This window comes from Lolium perenne, chromosome 2, assembly GCF_019359855.2.
Source record: "Lolium perenne isolate Kyuss_39 chromosome 2, Kyuss_2.0, whole genome shotgun sequence".
Taxonomy (NCBI): Eukaryota; Viridiplantae; Streptophyta; class Magnoliopsida; order Poales; family Poaceae; genus Lolium; species Lolium perenne.
The window spans coordinates 303,790,895-303,811,866 of NC_067245.2; the positions used below are offsets into that span (position 1 = coordinate 303,790,895).

At 42.9% G+C, this 20,972-nt stretch overlaps 1 protein-coding gene across 1 annotated transcript; it reads right to left on the reverse strand.

The window, feature by feature from the left end:
- Nucleotides 1–14,809: 14,809 nt before the first annotated feature.
- Nucleotides 14,810–20,931, reverse strand: LOC139830075 (uncharacterized). The gene is made up of 10 exons (XM_071825751.1): nucleotides 20,685–20,931; nucleotides 19,394–19,537; nucleotides 19,176–19,309; nucleotides 18,824–19,093; nucleotides 17,412–17,542; nucleotides 17,122–17,242; nucleotides 15,697–15,789; nucleotides 15,539–15,619; nucleotides 15,373–15,455; nucleotides 14,810–15,129 (listed from the first exon to the last, which is right to left on the reverse strand). Exons 1-10 carry the CDS (start codon nucleotides 20,929–20,931, stop codon nucleotides 15,075–15,077), a joined length of 1,359 nt encoding a protein of 452 aa, XP_071681852.1. The 3' UTR covers nucleotides 14,810–15,074.
- Nucleotides 20,932–20,972: the final 41 nt, after the last annotated feature.

Here is a 20,972-nt window from a genome sequence, read left to right on the forward strand (position 1 = left end):
TTTAAAGTGGCACCAGAATTGCTCAAATGAAAATGCCCAAATTGAATGAAATTTGCGTAAATATCTGAGGATCACTCACGTAAATTGGCATAATTTTCTGAGTTACCTACAGAGAATTAGGCCTAGATTCATGACAGCAAAGAAATCTGTTTCTGCGCAGTAATCCAAATCTAGTATGAACCTTACTATCAACGACTTTACTTGGCACAACAATGCACAAAACTAAGATAAGGAGAGGTTGCTACAGTAGTAAACAACTTCCAAGACTCAAATATAAAATAAAGGTACTGTAGTAAAAATATGGGTTGTCTCCCATAAGCGCTTTTCTTTAACGCCTTTCAGCTAGGCGCAGAAAGTGTATATCAAGTGTTATCAAGAGATGCGGTATCAACATCATAATTTGTTTTAATAATAGAATCAAAAGGTAACTTCATTCTCTTTCTAGGGAAGTGTTCCATACCTTTTTTGAGAGGAAATTGATATTTAATATTACCTTCCTTCATATCAATGATAGCTCCAACAGTTCGAAGAAAAGGTCTTCCCAATATAATGGGGCAAGATGCATTGCATTCAATATCCAAGACAACAAAATCAACGGGGACAAGGTTATTGTTAACGGTAATGCGAACATTATCAATCCTCCCCAAAGGTTTCTTTTTAGCATTATCAGTGAGATTAACATCCAAATAACAATTTTTCAATGGTGGCAAGTCAAGCATATCATAAATTTTCTTAGGCATAACAGAAATACTTGCACCAAGATCACATAAAGCATTACAATCAAAGTCATTGACCTTCATATTAATGATGGGCTCCCAACCATCCTCTAGCTTTCTAGGAATAGAAGCTTCACGTTCTAGTTTCTCTTCTCTAGCTTTTATGAGAGCATTCGTAATATGTTTTGTAAAGGCTAAATTTATAGCACTAGCATTGGGACTTTTAGCAAGCTTTTGTAAAAACTTTATGACTTCAGAGATGTGGAAATCATCAAAGTCTAAACCATTATGATCTACAGCAATGGGATCATCATCCCCAATGTTGGAAAAAATTTCAGCAGTTTTATCATGAGCGATTTCAGAGTTTTAGCAGTTTCCGGCAGTTTTGCAGGCTTTGCATTAGAAGTAGAAACATTGCCAACACCAATTCTTTCACCATTATTAGTAGGATGTGCAGCAACATGTGGAACATTAGCATTGCTAGTGGTGGTAATAGTCCAAACTTTAGCTACATTATTCTCTTTAGCTAGTTTTTCATTTTCTTCTCTTTCCCACCTAGCATGCAATTCAGCCATTAATCTTATATTCTCATTAATTCTAACTTGGATGGCATTTGCTGTAGTAACAATTTTATTTTCAATATCCTCAGGTTTAGCAGCCATTTTATTAATTAAAGAAGATTGTGACGCAGACATGTATGAGATTTGGTTTTCAGCATTTGCAAGTTTAGTTTGCAACCCAGAAATCTCCATATTCAGATTTTCAAGTTGATTTCCTATACTCTTCAACAAGGTAGATTGTTCATTCATAGTTTTAGTAAACAATTTGTTTTGCTCATATTGTGATTGCATAAAGCTCTTGGTGGATCTTTCAATTTCCAACATCTTTTCCTCATTAGGTGAAACATATCTACCATAAGAGTTACCATTAGCAGGATATGGCCTAGAATTATTGTAATTGTTATTTTTAATGAAATTTACATCAACATGTTCTTTTTGAGCAACCAATGAAGCTAACGGAACATTATTAGGATCAACATTAGTCCTACCATTCACAAGCATAGACATAATAGCATCAATCTTATCACTCAAGGAAGAGGTTTCTTCGACAGAATTTACCTTCTTACCATGTGGAGCTCTTTCCGTGTGCCATTCAGAGTAATTAATCATCATATTATCAAGAAGCTTTGTTGCTTCACCAAGAGTGATGGACATAAAGGTACCTCCAGCAGCTGAATCCAATAGGTTCCGCGAAGAAAAGTTCAGTCCTGCATAAAAGGTTTGGATGATCATCCAAGTAGTCAGTCCATGGGTTGGGCAATTCTTAACCAAAGATTTCATTCTTTCCCAAGCTTGTGCAACATGCTCATTATCCAATTGTTTAAAATTCATTATGCTACTCCTCAAAGATATAATTTTAGCAGGGGGATAATATCTACCAATAAAAGCATCCTTGCATTTAGTCCATGAATCAATACTATTTCTAGGCAGAGATAGCAACCAATCTTTAGCTCTTCCTCTTAATGAGAAAGGAAACAATTTCAATTTTATAATATCACCATCTACATCCTTATACTTTTGCATTTCACATAGTTCAACAAAATTATTGAGATGGGCAGCAGCATCATCAGAACTAACACCAGAAAATTGCTCTCTCATAACAAGATTCAGTAAAGCAGGTTTAATTTCAAAGAATTATGCTGTAGTAGGAGGTGGAGCAATGGGTGTGCATAAGAAATCATTATTATTTGTGGTTGTGAAGTCACACAACTTAGTGTTTTCAGGGGTATTCATTTTAACAGTAGTAAATAAAGCAAACTAGATAAAGTAAATGCAAGTAACTAATTTTTTTGTGTTTTTGATATGGAGAACAAGACAGTAAATAAAGTAAAGCTAGCAACTAATTTTTTTGTGTTTTGTTTAAGTGCAGCAAACAAGAAAGTAAATAAAATAAAGCAAGACAAAAACAAAGTAAAGAGATTGGATTGTGGAGACTCCCCTTGCAGCGTGTCTTGATCTCCCCGGCAACGGCGCCAGAAATTTAGCTTGATGACGCGTAAAGCACACGCTCATTGGGAACCCCAAGTGGAAGGTGTGATGCGTACAGCAGCAAGTTTCCCTCAGTAAGAAACCAAGGTTTATCGAACCAGTAGGAGTCAAGAAGCACGTCGAAGGTTGATGGCGGCTGGATGTAGTGCGGCGCAACACCAGGGATTCCGGCGCCAACGTGGAACCTGCACAACACAACCAAAGTACTTTGCCCCAACGAAACAGTGAGGTTGTCAATCTCACCGGCTTGCTGTAACAAAGGATTAGATGTATAGTGTGGATGATGATTGTTTGCAGAAAACAGTAGAACAAGTATTGCAGTAGATTGTATTTAATGTAAAAGAATGGACCGGGGTCCACAGTTCACTAGAGGTGTCTCTCCCATAAGATAAATAGCATGTTGGGTGAACAAATTACAGTCGGGCAATTGACAAATAGAGAGGGCATGACAATGCACATACATGATATGATAAGTATAGTGAGATTTAATTGGGCATTACGACAAAGTACATAGACCGCTATCCAGCATGCATCTATGCCTAAAAAGTCCACCTTCAGGTTATCATCCGAACCCCTTCCAGTATTAAGTTGCAAACAACAGACAATTGCATTAAGTATGGTGCGTAATGTAATCAATAACTACATCCTCGGACATAGCATCAATGTTTTATCCCTAGTGGCAACAGCACATCCACAACCTTAGAACTTTCATCACTGTCCTGCATTTAATGGAGGCATGAACCCACTATCGAGCATAAATACTCCCTCTTGGAGTTAAGAGCAAAAACTTGGCCAGAGCCTCAACTAATAACGAAGAGCATGCAAGATCATAAACAACACATAGGTAATAGATTGATAATCAACATAACATAGTATTCTCTATCCATCGGATCCCGACAAACACAACATATAGCATTATAGATAGATGATCTTGATCATGTTAGGCAGCTCACAAGATCCAACAATGAAGCACATAAGGAGAAGACGACCATCTAGCTACTGCTATGGACCCATAGTCCAGGGGTGAACTACTCACTCATCACTCCGGAGGCGACCATGGCGGTGAAGAGTCCTCCGGGAGATGATTCCCCTCTCCGGCAGGGTGCCGGAGGCGATCTCCTGAATCCCCCGAGATGGGATTGGCGGCAGCGGTGTCTCAGTAAGGTTTTCCGTATCGTGGCTCTCGGTACTGGGGGTTTCGCGACGGAGGCTTTAAGCAGGCGGAAGGGCAGGTCAGGGGGCCACACGAGGGCCCCACACACCAGGGCCGCGCGGCCAAGGCCTGGGCCGCGCCGCCCTGTTGTGGCGGCGCCTTGTGGCCCCACTTCATCTCCCCTCCGGTCTTCTGGAAGCTTCGTGTAAAAATAGGCCCCTGGGCGTTGATTTCGTCCAATTCCGAGAATATTTCCTTTGTAGGATTTCTGAAACCAAAAACAGCAGAAAACAGCAACTGGCTCTTCGGCATCTCGTTAATAGGTTAGTGCCGGAAAATGCATAAATATGACATAAAGTATGCATAAAACATGTAGATATCATCAATAATGTGGCATGGAACATAAGAAATTATCGATACGTCGGAGACGTATCAAGTATTTATGCTCGATAGTGGGTTCATGCCTCCATTAAATCTGGGACAGTGACAGAAAGTTCTAAGGTTGTGGATGTGCTGTTGCCACTAGGGATAAAACATCGATGCTTTGTCTAAGGATATTTGTGTTGATTACATTATGCACCATACTTAATGCAATTGTCTGTTGCTTGCAACTTAATACCGGAAGGGGTTCGGATGATAACCTGAAAGTGGACTTTTTAGGCATAGATGCATGCTGGATGGCGGTCTATGTACTTTGTTGTAATGCCCTGATTAAATCTCATAGTACTCATCATGATATATGTATGTGCATTGTTATGCCTTCTTTATTTGTCAATTGCCCAACTGTAATTCGTTCACCCAACATGCTATTTATCTTATGGGAGAGACACCGCTAGTGAACTGTGGACCCCGGTCTATTCTTTACATCTGAAATACAATCTACTGCAATTGTTCTTTACTGTTCTTCGCAAACAATCATCTTCCACACAATACGGTTAATCCTTTGTTCACAGCAAGCCGGTGAGATTGACAACCTCGCTGTTACGTTGGGGCAAAGTACTTTGGTTGTGTTGTGCGGGTTCCACATTGGCGCCAGAATCCCTGGTGTTGCGCCGCACTACATTCCGCCACCATCAACCTTCAACGTGCTTCTTGACTCCTACTGGTTCGATTAAACCTTGGTTTCTTACTGAGGGAAACTTGCTACTGTGCGCATCACACCTTCCTCTTGGGGTTCCCAACGGACGTGTCAACTACACGCATCAGTACCAAATACCATATCTTGGGGTATCAACCAAATATCGAAAGATTCTTTTGAGAGCCATCATGTGGCTCTCCTTAGGAGAAGCTTGATACCTTGCACACACACCAACACTCAACACTATGTCCGGTCTAGATGCACAAAGGTAAAGCAAGGATCCAATCATGGAGCGATATACCTTTTGATCCACCTCTTTACCATTGGGATCTAGTGCAAGATGACATTTGGTGACCATAGGAGTGGCCACACCCTTCATCTCGGTCATCCTGAACCTCTTGAGCATGTCTTGGAGATATTTTGCTTGATTGATGAAGGTTCCTTCTCTCAATTGCTTGATCTCAAAACCAAGGAAGAACTTCATCTCTCCCATCATAGACATCTCAAACCTATCGGTCATAAGCTTTGAAAATTCATCATTGAAAGCTTTGTTAGTAGAGCCAAAGATAATGTCATCAACATATAATTGGCAAATGAAAAGCTCCCCATTGACCCTCTTAGTGAAAAGAGTGGGATCGATTAGCCCAACATCAAACCCACGGTCTACCAACAATTCTTTAAGGTGCTCGTACCAAGCTCTAGGAGCTTGTTTGAGACCATAAAGTGCTTTATCAAGCTTGTAGACATGGTTAGGAAAGTTGAGATCCTCAAACCCCGGGGGTTGCTTAACATAAACCTCTTCATGCAAAGGACCATTAAGAAATGCACTTTTCACATCCATTTGTTGTAACTTAAAGTTATGATGCGATGCATAAGCAAGAAGGATACTGATGGACTCAAGGCGAGCCACGGGAGCATAGGTCTCTCCAAAGTCAATTCCTTCAACTTGAGAGAAACCTTGAGCCACCAATATTGCCTTGTTCCTCACAATATTTCCAAACTCATCTTGCTTGTTCTTGAATATCCATTTAGTGCCTATAACATTGCGGCACCCCTTTGGCTTCTCTACTAAGGTCCACACTTTGTTGCGCTTGAAGTTGCGGAAATACTTTTGTACACCCACACATGGGTGTGGGTGTTTCTATCACCGTTCATTTATTCCTCGAGATTCGTGCCCATCATGGTAGATAGAAAGATTCCTTTCTCTCTCCTCTTTTTATCCGAATCTTAAAGCACAATGAACGGTGACGGAAACACCCACACCCATGCGTGGGTGTACAAAATCCACTCTCCTTGAAGTTGTTGAGTTCCTCATGCATAGCTTCCACCCAATCCGAATCTTCAAGGGCTTCAAACACTTTCTTTGGTTCCACTACGGAGATATAAGCGTGATGATTGCTAAAGTTAGCCAATTGCCTTCTTGTGGAGACCTTTGCGCGAACATCACCAAGGACCTTGTCATGTGTGTGTCCACGAATTTCAAGGGTCCTTTCTCTTCTTGCTAGACGACGGGCCTCGATCTCCTCCTTGGTTCTTCTAGGCCTTGGAGGTGTCACTTGATCAACTTGATCATTTGGGTCCCCGTCTTGACCTTCAACTTGAGCTTCCTCAATTTCTTGAGGTTGCTCATCCTCATGTGCTTGATCTTGGACATTATCCGGTGAGAGGAGAATGTTGAAAGGATATTCATCGGATCCATCATGAATCCATGGTTGATCTTGTCCTTGATCTTGCACACAAGAGGGAGGGTTTTGTTCTTGTTCTTGGGTTGGTGCATTATTTGCTTCAAGAGATGGGGTGTGTTGATGTTGAGAAGATGAGGGCTCCACCGTGGTAGAGCATAGTCCTTCCCGAGACGCCACACCGTGTCCCTCAATGGGGCGGAAAAATCCCACACCCATTCTTACTATGGCATCTTGAGGTATTTCATCACCTGCACGTACATCAACTTGCCCCACTTGGGAGCCATCATTTTCTTCGAACCTCACACTACAAGATTCGATGATAATCCCGGAGGCTATATCATAGACTCTATAAGTGTGAGATTTGGCACCGTAACCAACAAATATACCCTCCAAAGCTTTAGGAGCAAATTTAGATAAACGAACTCCTTTGATTTTGTAGAAACACTTACACCCGAACACCTTGAAGTATGAGATATTAGGCTTGTTCCCGGTGAGTATTTCATATGGAGTCTTGTTCAAGCCCTTGCGGAGATAGAGCCGGTTAGAAGAGTGGCAAGCGGTGGAGATGGCTTCGGCCCAAAAATTATAGCGAGATTTATACTCCGCCATCATAGATCTTGCCATATCCATAAGAGTCCGGTTCTTCCTCTCCGCAACACCATTTTGTTGAGGGGTGTAAGCAGCGGAATATTGATGACGAATCCCCTCATCACTAAGAAAATCATTGAGTGTATAGTTCTTGAACTCGGAGCCGTTGTCACTTCTTATTGCCATAATGAGGAGGTTGTGTTGGCGTTGCACCTCGGTAGCAAAGTCAATGAATATTTGTTGAGTCTCATCTTTCGTCTTGAGAAAGTAGACCCAAGTGTATCTTGAGTAGTCATCAACAATCACCAAGCAATGTTTCTTCGCACCAAGACTTGCGTGAGTAATGGGACCAAAGAGATCCACATGAAGGAGCTCCAAGATCCTCTTGGAAGAGATGATAGTCTTGCTTGGATGCGGAGAGTCATGCATTTTGCCTTCAACACAAGCCCTACAAACACGATCTTTGGCAAAAGACACATTTTCCATTAGTCCCACAATATGGTTCCCCTTGTGAAGACTTTGCAAAGTTCTCATGTTGACATGGGCCAAGCGGCGATGCCACAACCAACCCACATCCGCCTTTCCGAATAGGCACATCACACTTGAAGTGGTGGTCCCCGAAAAGTCCACCACATACAAGTTATGTTCGCGATACCCAACGAAAGCGAATTTTAGAGTCTTGCTCCACAAGAGGACCACAATATCATTATCAATAAAGACGGCGAAACCCATCTTGCCAAGGGCGGAAACGGAAAGAAAATTGTAACCAAGGGTTTTGACAAGCATGACATCCACAAGAGTAATGTTGTGTGCAACCACAACCTTGCCAAAACCCATTACCTCGGATATAGAATTATTGCCAAAGGAGACGGTGATATTATTTATATTGGGCCTCAACTCCTTGACGAGGTTCTTGCCGCCGGTCATATGACTTGTACATCCACTATCAAGTACCCATTTTGACCCTCCGGCGGCATAGTCCTACATGAGATCAATTCTTGGATTTAGGTACCCATTTCACAATGGGTCCTCTTTTGTTAGCAACAAGGGTCTTTGGGACCCAAATAGACCAAGCAACATAACCATCATATGGGCCAACATATTTAGCATAAACATCACCATAGTAATCTTTAAATAGAACATAGTGAGGGTTAGCATTTCCCGCATCATCATCATTAATGGTGTTGCCCTTTGGGGCTTCACCCTTAGTGATATCTTTCTTCTTCTCTTGTGCGGGCTTGGCCTTTTGCTTGTTTGTGTTCTTTGCCTTGGCATTATAACCAAGGCCCTCCTTCCCATTGTTTGATCTTTGCTTACTCAAAAGATCATCCAACGAAAGTTTACCTTGGGGAGAGGAGGCCTTAGCAAGTTCATCCTTCAACCTAGCATTTTCCTCAATAACATTTGCATGATCACATGAAGGGGTAGAGGAACTAGGCACATCATATGAAGCAAGCCTAATTTGAAGTTGCTCATTTGACTTGGATAGGAGAGTGTATTCACTCTTCAAAGCTTTGTGAGCTTTGTCTAGTTCATCTAGATCCTTCACAAGTTTCTCATGATCAACACCAAATTGGGCCTTTTACTTTTTAAGCACTTTATTCTTAGCCCTAGCACGATCTCTAGCTTTAGTGAGCTTGTTAATTTTATCTTGAGGCTCTTCAATATTTTCTAGCCTCTCTTCAAGAGAAGCTATGGTTTCTTGACTTTCCTCAAGAGCATTTTTAAGAGCATGTATTTCAAGAGAGTCTTCTCTCTCTATTTGACATTTTTTCTCAAGAGTATCACTTAGTTGTGCTATACGAACCATGAGATTTGAAACATGCTTTTTAGTGTTACCTTGTAAGTTAAGAATGAAATCATCAAACTCTAGCATTTCTTGTTTCACTTTTAGACTAGCATGATCAACCCCTAGATCACTTGATATGTTAGGCATGGAGGGGCTAGGAGATAATACCTCGGAGGATTTAGCCATAAGACAACTTTCTTCCTCCACATGAATGACCTCATTGGGGGATTCACTTGGTGATGAAGAGTTAGTGGAGAGGGAGGCAAGAGTGACCAATCCATTAGAGGTTGCATCTTCTTCATCATCAACATCATCATCTCCGGAGGTATATTCTTCTTGAGTTGATAGCACAATAGATGTGTCCAAGGAGGACCTTGCCATGAAGCAATGTGCATTCTTGATATGAGGATTCTCATTGGGGGACTCAAAGAGAGATGAAGAGGGAATGTTGGTAGTGGCAATGGCGACCACTTCCTTTGAGCTTTCTTCTCCTTCATCACCACTAGAACTTTCAACTTCATCGGAAGAATATTCTTCCCTAGTCACTAGCACAACTCTTGAGGGCCTCTTGCCCTTCTTGGTCTTGTTGTTGTAGAATTTCTTGTTGGGGGCTTTTGAATATTTGCCCTTTGTGTCTTTGCTCTTGTCCTTGGGAATGAGCCTTCCATTATGAAGCTCTCTATTCTCATAGGGGCATTCGGCAATGAAGTGGCGCTTCTCATCACAATTGTAGCATGATCTTGTCTTTGGACCAAAGCTAGTGAACCCACTTTTGTGGTTTCTCTTGATGTTGTCTTCCTTGGCCTTGGAGGGATCAACCCAAAAGGACTTTGCATGGAAGGCCATGTGATCATGGTAGTGGCATTCCAAATCTTCCGGATAGGACATACTCCAAGATGCCCTATATTGCTCTTGAGGGTGCACTTCTTCTACGGGGTTGGCCATCAAGGCAAGGTTGTTCCCTTTTGACATACCAATGGCACGATTGCGAGAATCATGAGAGTTTTGCTCGAGCACCTTGAGGGCTTGCATCTCGTGCACGGCTTCTTGAGACGTGAGAGAGGAATAGCATTCTCTCCCAACAAGTGTCTTGACATCAATGGGTACAAACGGCATCATGCATTCAATGTACTTCTCCTTGATCCAAGAGTCATTGATGTGGGTGGCACCAATAAGCCGGAAGGAATCGGCAACGGTGAGAAGTCTTCCATACATGACTTGATGATCTTCATCCGGTAGCCTCATAAATCCTTCGGCTTGATTCCGAAGAGCATTATATTTGTTCCTTCTCGTGCTCTCACTTCCAATGAAACTAGCGGCCAAACCCTCCCAAGCTTCCTTGGCGGTGGTGTAGTTCCGAACACGAGACAAATCCTTTGTCCCCACACTAGTTTGAATCATGTGCAAGGCGGTGTTGTTGAGTTGACTATCAACCGCTTCTCTTCTAGTCAACTTGTCGGGGTTGTAGGGCTTGAAGCCTTCCAAGATGATTCTCCAAAGTTCATTGGAGGCACTGCAAACATGAGAGCGAAACTCAAATTGCAAAGTATCAAAATTATCAACAGAAAACTTAGGTGGGTTGCCTCGAATGTTCAAATGGGGATGGGGAACCGGTATATCGGGAGATAGAAACGGTGGAGCTACTCGATTGTAGCTCTCACCTCCACTAGTTCCCCTAGGAGATGCAATGGGAGATTTGATAGTGTTTAAGTTATCACCTTCCACGGGTTTTGTAGAGGAGGGTAATGCCGAAACACCTCCCTCTTCTAACACACCCGTGTCTTTTACCTCTACGGCGGGAGCCCTAGGAAGGACCGGAGTCAAAAGCTCGGAAATCATTTTTCTCATGCTTTCCATTTGAGCTTCCATGGAGGATCTCAATGAATTGATGTCCTCCATGGTGACCATCTTAGCGGCCTCTTCCGCAGGCCCATCGTCCGGCATACTCTTAGGCGGTTAAGCCCGAAATAAGAGCCGAGGCTCTGATACCAATTGAAAGGATCGTATGCCGCACCTAGAGGGGGGGGTGAATAGGTGCTAACCAATTTTTAGTTCTTTTTCAATTTAGGCTTGACACAAAGGTAAATTCTCTAGATATGCAACTAAGTGAATTTCCCTATATGACAAGGTTGTCAACTAAGCAAGATATAGCTATGCAATATATAGGAGATAGAATAGGATAGAGGTAACCGAGAGTGGAGCACGCGATGACACGGAGATGATTCCCGTAGTTCCCTTCCTTTGCAAGAAGGTACGTCTACGTTTGGAGGAGTGTGGTTGCTACGCAAGCCAAACCAACAGCCACGAAGGCTTCACTCAGATCTCCTGTGAGCAACGCCACGAAGGCCTAGCCCACTTCCACTAAGGTATTTCCTCGAGGCGGAAACCGGGCCTTTACAAGGTTCTTGGGGCACACATCCACAACTGAATTGGAGGCTCCTAAATCTGTAACAATACAACAATCAACAACAACACATCAACACAAATCAACTAGGGAACCAAATAGGAACACTAGCATGAGATCCCTCAGACAAATGAGGGGGAAATGAAAAACGCTTCGGTGAGGATGTAGATCGGTGTCTTCTCCTTCGAATCTCCAAAGATCAAGAGCTTTGGTTGGGGGAGGAAGGAGATCTTGTAAATCTTGTGTTCTTGAGGTGGCTCTAATGGTGGTGAAGCTTGGCAGATATTTCTTGCAATGATTGAGCAACTTGTCCCTTTGGAGAAGAGAGCTATTTATATGATTGGAGCTCTCAGATCTGACCGTTTGAACTATTTCTCGTAACACCGGAAGTTCCGGCCAGGAGGGCCGGAAGTTCCGGCTGGCACCGGAAGTACCGGCCAGGAGTGCCGGAACTTCCGCCTGGAAGATTCTTCATCAGACGACCTTGTCAGAAAAGATAGGGGGGCGGAACTTCCGGTGACCGGAAGTTCCGGCCAAGTTCCGGCCAAGTTCCGGAATTCCAGAAAAACCATACTGGACATACTGAGCCACAAATCGCCGACTTTCGGAACTTGTCCGGAAGTTAGGCGGAAGTTCCGCTTGACCGGAACTTCCGGCCAGCTTCACCGGAACTTCCGGCTAGAGAATAAAACCTGCAATAAGAAAGGTGCTGAGAAGCCTCTGCGGGGAGAATCTGGGCAGAAGTTCCGCTGGCTGTGGCCGGACCTTCCGTCCCTGGGCGGAAGTTCCGCCGGCTGTGGCCGGAACTTCCGCCAGATGAGAAAAACCAGCATAGCTTCATTTTTGTCTGTCCAAATCATCAGCCAAGTATATATCTTGAGATCTTGTACCTGTCTACATCAACACACATAAAAATATAACTAGTGTTGACATCAAACACACAAAACCCAAAAGGGCGGGAAATGTTCTTTCACCGAGCTCGTGCTAGCCCCAAAGCCGTTGTTGGCTTCCCTAGGTAGCATCGCCTCTAGCGAGGAGAAATTTTTGGGCGCTTACATCTCTCATGATGTGATGCTTGCGGGCACGCGACGGCCTAGCTTGTGGAGCTCCGCAGCTAACGATGAAGAAGAGGAAGAGTTGGCTCCACAAACACTACGTGATGCCTCCAAGGCTATCAGCTCCTGCAAGATGAGTGTGGTGCGTGAGGTCGAGGTGGCCGGAGGTTGGTATGAAGTGTTGTTGTGGTGTGGTTCGGCACCAGCCGCACCGGCTTCGCTCCCTATCCCATTCTGGCATAGCTCCATGGTCGTTGTTGCAGATGCCTCGCTCCTGGTCACCACACGATGAATTGCGGGTATCCCTTTAGGTGTTCTCACTGCCTTTAGAATGGTCATGGGGTGTGTGATTGCCTCAAAGCATGCGCCCGCTCATTTTGTTGTCAAGCCTTGATGACACACCAAAGGTCATTGTACTGCGATCCAAGGTGCAAGATTTGGCTTCCTCTCCGCTGAAGGAGGTGATCCAGCCCCTACACGAAGTCGTTGGTTCCATGCATAGATGCTTGTTGCGGGTTGAGATCTTCTTGGAGAGAGCAGTGGTTACACTGGGCATGCTCATGTTACAGACCACTCTTGAGTTGCGCCCTTTGGTTGTGCCTGATGGTGTCTCCATAGACAGGAATGGAGCAGGTCTTTACGGTTGCTTCTCTCCTAGGGGAAGGGCTAGGTCGACGGTCATGGCTCCGGTGCTACATGTCATGCCCGAGCTTGAGGAGTTGTGTGGGGAACCGGTTCTAACTTTGTCCGTCGAGCAAGTCATGGCGGGAGACGCGGTGGTGTGGCGGAAATCGGTAGGGAAAGGGCGGCAGCGGGATCGCTGCTGACCTCCATTGGCCGGGTTGGAGGAATATGGACCGTGGATCCCAGCCATGGTGGCAGCGTGGGGGCCGGCCATTCCGACTTTAATGGTGGTGGTCCAAGGGTTCTTCTTTCGCGAAGATGAAGACGTTCCGGATGCCGATCTTTCTTCATCTAGCCAGAGTGATGAGTTATGGAAGGCTCCGATAGCGAATGGAATAGTGCGTCTTTTGCCTGAAGTTCACAGGATTGGGTGGTATTCGGTCGCGCGCACCCATGCTTTTATTCCGACCGTTTGGTTCCGGAGGGAGTGGCGCGAAGCTCTGTTCTGTGTTGACATCAAGAGACTTTTGGTCCATGGTGAAGTCAGAAGCAAAGAATTTCATGAAGGCGGGATTGGGGGATTAGCTAAAGAAGGTTCAAGTCTCCGCGATGTTGAGGAACTTGCTTTGGTGTTCCGGGATTTGCAGCAATGGTATGAAAGTGGGGACGGCAGCACAAGTGAAGTTCAGAGTCCTGCCTTTCAGGGTGAAAACCCAAGGTCTGGCCTTAACTGGTTGTGCCTGGCAATGACCTTGTTGGAGGCATTGTTTTGAGAGCGGGGACTATCTTCAGAGTGAAAACCTAAGATATTTGATCGGGCGACAACAGTGCTGGTGCACTATTCCCTTCTTGGAGGCATCGCTTTTGGAGAGTCTGTATTTTAGGTATTCTCTAAGGGGTGGATGTATTACTGTTGCTAGACCTACGATACTATAGCGGGAATTTTGTTTCTTAGTTTTCTTTTATCTTTTTTGGTTGTGTGTATCTGTGCTGCCATTAGGGATGTTCCATTGTTACATAGGCTAGGTGTAATTGATATCTTTTGATATTAATATATTCTCTTTATCGAAAAAAAATCTAGCTTTTAGCAACAAGAGTTACTGAAAATTACTTATTTTCTCTCCATGTCTCCACATACCCAACTTGCAGGACCGAGTGATGAGCGGTGAAAGAGTGCGTTAAGTGCAAAACGTACAAATACAATTACCAGACTACATGCTAGCTGTCTTTTTGCAAGGAAGTCGCGGCCGCCCCTTTTTTGGGCTTAATCGTCGTGGGCGTATGGTTAATCAGTGGTACGTACTAACTTTCTGCGTGGACTGATCTGTCCGGAAAGGGTTCGGATTTTGGAAGGGTTTCCTATAAATCGAGTCAGGGTTTGATGCTATCCCCAGATGGCTGCATACGAAAGTTTGATGCTCTCTCCAATTCGTAAATGCAGTCCCTGCCTCCGTGGAGGCAAGAGAGTTCAGAACTTCCAGCATGCCGTTCATCTTTGATTGCCGTTAGCTTATGAGCTACTGTTATATATCCGTAACCTGTCAATACTATCCGAGAGAGGCAAACTTTGGTGCACACCCTCCAGCTGCTACATAAGTGTACGAGAGGTGTTTCGGTGATGTTTGGCTGCATGCACTTCCTAACTTCTAGACAAGGCAATGATTCTTGGTTAATCAACAAAGTATTACATGAGTTTCAATATGAAGAAGACAAAACGTTAGCAAGTAGCCTCTCAAACGATGCCATAAATTACAGGAGCGAACGAATCCGTTAAACAACAGATTAATGCAGATTAGCACCTCTACACGGCATGATGTTCATCAGGCAAACCTTGTAGCTTGGATAATAACCAAGTAGAATCTCAAGTGATGCAGTAATTTACACCAGTTTACGAATCCATTAAACAGCAGCAGGGTATGCTTATTAAAGCGCCTCTACACGCCGATGTTTATCACGCGAGGCTTGTAGCTTGGCATCGGGGCAGGCCATCTGGATACAAACAACAACATTATATGAAAACATGGATGTGATGTACAGATTATGGCAACAAAAGTTTCTGAAATTTCTCCTTCTCTTCAAGTCTACGCATTCCCACGCAAGTGATGAACGGTGAATGAGTACATCAAGTGCAAAACGTACAAATACAACTACCAGACTACTACATGTACATTTAGCAGACTACACCTACATTTATATACAAACAAACATGGGATATAGGATAAGAGAATTTACCTGTTATAGTGGGACTCTTTCAACATCTCTGCAGCTATACTATTTGATACTGTGCTGCCATCTCTTTGCCGCTTTGTGACAATCTAGTAGATGTTGTGGTTAAAAAAGAGATGGCTTTTTGAAAAATTGAGCATACGGCAAACAGAAATGATAAAACAAACAATACCTGAACTACCATGGTTTCCCCTGCACAATCTCCAAAGGCTTCCAACTGCTCCTTGCAAACATCCAGTAACATCGCAGCAAACTGATTCGTGCATTTTGTAAGTAGATTGATCACAAAGAAGTATACAGCCAAACAAAAATACAATATAGTGGAGTTACCTCTGGGGCACTGGATAGAACTTTTCCATTGCATTTGACAAGAACATCACCGTTACATAATCCAGCAACATCAGCAGGTGACCCCTCTGCAACCTGATTGGCATTATATAGTCCAGTTTATACAATCATGCTACTGAAGCAAATTTATAATAGAGAAATAGTAAAAGAAAAGGTTATAATAGGCCAAAAATAAATATAAACTATACTGCATGTGTTGCATTTTTTCGAAAATTCAGAGATCAATAAAGGATGTTGCAGAAATAAGTACATTGAATATGCCAAAGGTACATTCAAACATCAAGTTAGTCAACTCTACGGAGAAATATGACAGATAAAGTGGGCTCTTATGTGCAGGAATCCCTTATAACTAAACAAATACCCTACTGTCCTCTTAAGCCACATCGTATGGTAGCCTGAAGTACTTTGCGCCATAAAGCTTAACAGTTCATCTTTATGAAGCACAAATGGGAAGGGAGTAACGGTCTATGCTAAAATCTTAGTCAATAGCATAAGTCTCTTCTGGAGCTCTTCCATCTTCTTTACATATTCTTTTCCCTTTGTTTCCTTACTATTCATGACCCTTCTGGATTGCATATCATGCAGGTCTTGGTAGGACAAACTTCAGAAGAAGCTTGTATGCACGTGCTTAGTTATTCATACTACTTTTGTGTATTCAACATTGGGTGTGCGGTAACGTGTGGGCTAGAAATTAGTAACAATTAATGAAGACATCCTAAGTAGATGAGCAACAAAGAATTCGCTTCAAGCTTATATAAATGCTTGTTGTAGCATCCCATATTTAAGTATCATGCATGGGACAAGGAGCAATACTGATTTGACATGTCGTCCTCAGCATCAATCAAATGCTATCCAACTTTTAGATAGATAAATCAGGCCAATGTGAATGACCCATACTGAATACTGCCGTCTGTCTAGAGGTTCTAGAGGAGTGTTGATGCACTACCATTGTAATTTCAAGCCATCAGCATGCTGCTGTGTGGTTCCAGGGCTGGCAACGGAGCTATTCCGGATGGCGGCAGGGCTATTCCCAAAGGGAGGGCCTTCCTGTTCCCACTTCCTATTTAGTTATCAGGGGAGCTGTTGCCTCCTCCAGCATCCCCACCAAGGATTTGGCAGGATCCCAGATAAGAAACTGGATCAAATAACGTTGACATTAAATTTATCGTATAGGAACATATCATCTGATATAACACCTGAGATTCAGTATGTGGAGGTCAATCATGAATCATGTATGAACCCAATATCCAGTATCATGAACTTGGCTATAGCGTTCAAGATAAAGATTCCATTAGGAGATGCCTATAAGTTCACTCCAAAACTTGAAGACACGTATTTTTAAGAGTAACTTTTAACCTAAAAAAAGTAAGAAAGCACAAAAGAGTAAATAAATAAAGAGATCCATACGTCTGAAATATATAAACCCTGGTCAACATCCGGGAATTTCTGATAGATTGGCTCCAGGACTCCCAGTGGCATCGTTTGAAGAGAAGTGTACTTTAATCCAAGCCAAGGGCTAATTGTTTTTCTGCAAAATAAAATTTATTTAGTTAGTTGGCTCATACTCACCAAAAGCAAAAAAGAAACACACTAAAGGAGCAAAGAAAATTCAAGGGGCCATTTTCCCTAATAAAGGTGCCAAGGCAAAACCAATAATAAAAGGAAACAGTAGAACCGTCACACATAAAATAGTTTACCCAAAGCTCTGGTGCTGTTCCAGGATCCTTGAAACAATCAGCATTGGGAGGTGCGATGTCTGATTCTTTTCGTAAAAATTGACACCAAGAACTTGACCATTGTAATTGACAAGAGGTCCTCCAGAACCAGCCTACCAAAAGGCAAAAAACAATGGAAAAACTGTCACGATGGCCATGAGATAAAAGAAGAATTTGCAGTCTCCTTGGATTAGACATTTGAGGTCTCATTCATCCCTACTGCTGTGTGCATGTGTTAGGAAAGAGTGGATTTATCTGTATATGGTAATTTCATCGCGGGAATGAACAAAATATCTGTGCAAAGACAAAATAGCACAATAAATGATATATGACATGTGCACACACAAGTTTCATTGCTTACAAAAGGCCTAAAACAAAATCATGCAAGAAAATTTTAGACTAATTGCCAGACTAGATAATGGCTTCAAATGTGTCATGTGTGCTTGGGATACATAAAAGATTGTCATAGTTTGGTGGAGGAAGAAGATTAGAGGATAAAAATGAACATCAAGGAAGAGGCGAAGATGCAGTTCGACAACGTGATTGATGACAATAAAAGTATAGATGCAGATCTGGTTTATTCCTAGCTTCCCCTTCAAAGATATTAACGGTGCCATTCATAGAGATCCAAAACAACAATGACTAATCAACTATTATCAGAGGCTGAGAACTGGACTAACTCAAAAGCTGCACTTCCAAACCGCACTTGCTCCTTCAACACTATTTTGAAAACCAGAGTCTGAGTCATGCATCCCAAGTCAGTGCTGCTTACATGCTTCACAAAAGATGCATTACTAGATAGCAAACTGAGATTTGAAAAGACATGTGTGCCGCTGTTTTAGATGCCAATATTATATTATTATTATTTTCGAACCATGCAGGAGAACTTTGATGCCAACCTTCACCTTTCCCAGGTTGCTAACTCTCTAGTGGCCATTCCCTACATTTGACTTCCCAAGCCTACAGCATAGAGCACCGCCAGGCCCAATTTATACAGCCAATTGGTGAGTGCCTAAGAGGAAAATATTTCCAGTGGGGTGTGAGAGGTGGCTAGTCGATGGCAGCTACTTGAGTGTATTAATTCTAGTGCACAGATTCAAGCAGACAGATAGTTGGCGACACTTGATTAGTGACACAGTAGTTTCATCCCCTCCTCTCTGAGTCAGATATTTTTTTGTCACCGTGGCTGCTACATGAATTGTGAGCTAACTTATCTCACAACCAAAATGTGAAATGAAGAATCATGCCACGCCAAAAAAAATCAAAGTTTAGAAAACTAGATCAATAAAAAAATCAAAGTTTTCTTGTGTAAGAAGCTTTTTTCTTCTTCTATCAAAAGTACAATGATATGACCACATTAAGTTTGAACAAATTAAGTACGATCTGTTTCGTACCATGGAAATCTTGCAGCTTGACACAAAGAGTTCCGAACACCCAAAGATGCTTGTTTGGTTTACAACTTGACCACGTGAACACATGAGACTACCACCTTCATATGCACGCCCAAGTGCTAGCACAGATCCATTGTGGGTAGGGCCTTTCAGATGAAAGACTTCAAGGTGCGCTAAATTAGCTGCAACTTTGACAACAACTACATTGTAGTGAAAATCCACAAGAAAGATATGGCCATCAGTTATATGCCCATCAGATAGAAGCACCTTGACCTGAAATCAATCATCCAAAAAATCAAGATTAAGCTATAAGAATAAAGTTACATGTTTGGCAAGGATTGAGGGCAGCAATTACCTTCACATCAGGTATCATGTTATTATCTCCATTCAGAGATCTAACAAGTGTTGCTGAAGTTAAGATCATACTTGTACCAGTATTGTCTGACTGACACATCACAAATCCTGAACAGACACGGATCCTCTTGCCACCTAAATTTTATTAACAACACCTTAGTGAGCTTCAGTTTAAACCTAATGTGGAAAAGATGGCTAGTTAGTAAACCTATGAAGTACCTGCAAAAGAAGACAAGCTGGCGATTGAGTTTGAGACCAATAATGCAACTTTACGAGCCTGGAGACTCTCAAGCAGGCTGCCATTGTCGGAATCGCCAAATGTATCCTCCACACTATGGTCACGCTCGCCGGTGAGCCTTTGAACTAAAATAAGCAATTTATAACCATGGCTATTAGTTAGCAAGAAACATAAACATATGTTTGATGTCCAACTAGAGTAAATAATTAAGCAGATTAGCCGCTTTAAGTCTTGCTTTATTTTTCATAACTAAAGTCTATAGCATCTATTTGGTAGTCTGCAGCAGCAATAAAAAATCATGAAGTTTGGCAGAGCACTTTCCATATATGACTTATAATCTGACCAGGTGTGCTTCATAGCAAAGTCGTCAACATTTACACATAGAGAATACAAAAGGCATATACTGTAGAACATACTGATCACAGTTGGCGGTAAAGTGAGAAAACTACATATGGCCAAATAATGCAAAGCATGGGCGTTAAGTGTCTTTGGTAAAAATTAAGAATAACGAGTTTCGTCAAGTGATCTAAGTATGGTATGCAGTTAGCGAGAGGCCACCCCCTCCTTTAAGAGCTTGGGGCTGAGGCACTTTCGACGTGCTGTGACTCACGTGAGATGTGCCTCTGCTGTGCCTTTGAAAGCACTCTGTAGGTCAGCGGCCTTGATACTGGTGTTGATATGCCGGTAAGCAGCCTTTATATGCAGAGCTGCTGGGCTATCTTAGCCACATTATTGGGTGCATAAGCAGCTCCAGTGGCCTTGTTTCACATCTTAGAACAGCAACCAAAGTCTCTAAAGCAGTTTATCCTATGAAAAGATACTCTAGGATCTACCGCAAGCCTACCAGAGGTTCTTTGTACAATCAAATCAAAGTTGTCCTGAAGTCTCAACTCATACCAACGATTTTTTTTTTCTTTTTGCTAATTATCTACCAAATCAGAACTTGTAACATAATCTAAAAAAAAACAGAGGATGTAACATAATTGATATCCATGTATACAGAACTAGACCCAGTGATATCACTAACTAACAACTAGAGCGACTGGTTTAATTTCCTCCCCGCAAAAAAAAGACTGGTTTAATTTCCTGGGACGAACTGAAGGATTAGCCGAGAACTAGTGGAGAGTGAAACGTTTCACAATTGCAGCAGTCCAGACAACGAGTGCAAGCTAGAAAGCACTACTTGAATAAGTGCGGATTAGGAACATAAACTAATCATACTACTAGAATAAAGGGGAAAAACAGATCTTTGATAAACGAAGATATTCTTACGTATCTCGTCAGCTGGCAAGCTCTTTGCGTTCATGGCAACTATCTCACGCACCCTCTGGGCCACAGCAACACTGGCAGCGCGGTTCTCCTGGGACGGGGCAGGTGGATGTGGCTGCGGAGCCTTGTCGCTCTTCCTCTTCCTCTTCTTATCCTTCTTCCGCAGCCCCGTCTCGCAGGCCGCACGCCGGCCCTCCTCCCCGCGCAGCGCATTGGTTGCCTCCCCGCCGTCGTTGTGAGATCGAGGCATGTCGCCACCGCAAGAGATGTCAGAAACAGCTGGAGAGGCTT

Excerpts from the sequence above, each read along its gene's own strand:
- LOC139830075 (XM_071825751.1), bottom strand. The coding sequence starts at position 20,931 with ATGCCTCGATCTCACAACGACGGCGGGGAGGCAACCAATGCGCTGCGC. Across the intron at positions 19,094-19,175 it reads ACATGATACCTGATGTGAAG|GTCAAGGTGCTTCTATCTGA; the intron begins GTAATTGCTGCC and ends GATTGATTTCAG. Across the intron at positions 17,243-17,411 it reads GAACAGCACCAGAGCTTTGG|AAAAACAATTAGCCCTTGGC; the intron begins GTAAACTATTTT and ends TTTATTTTGCAG.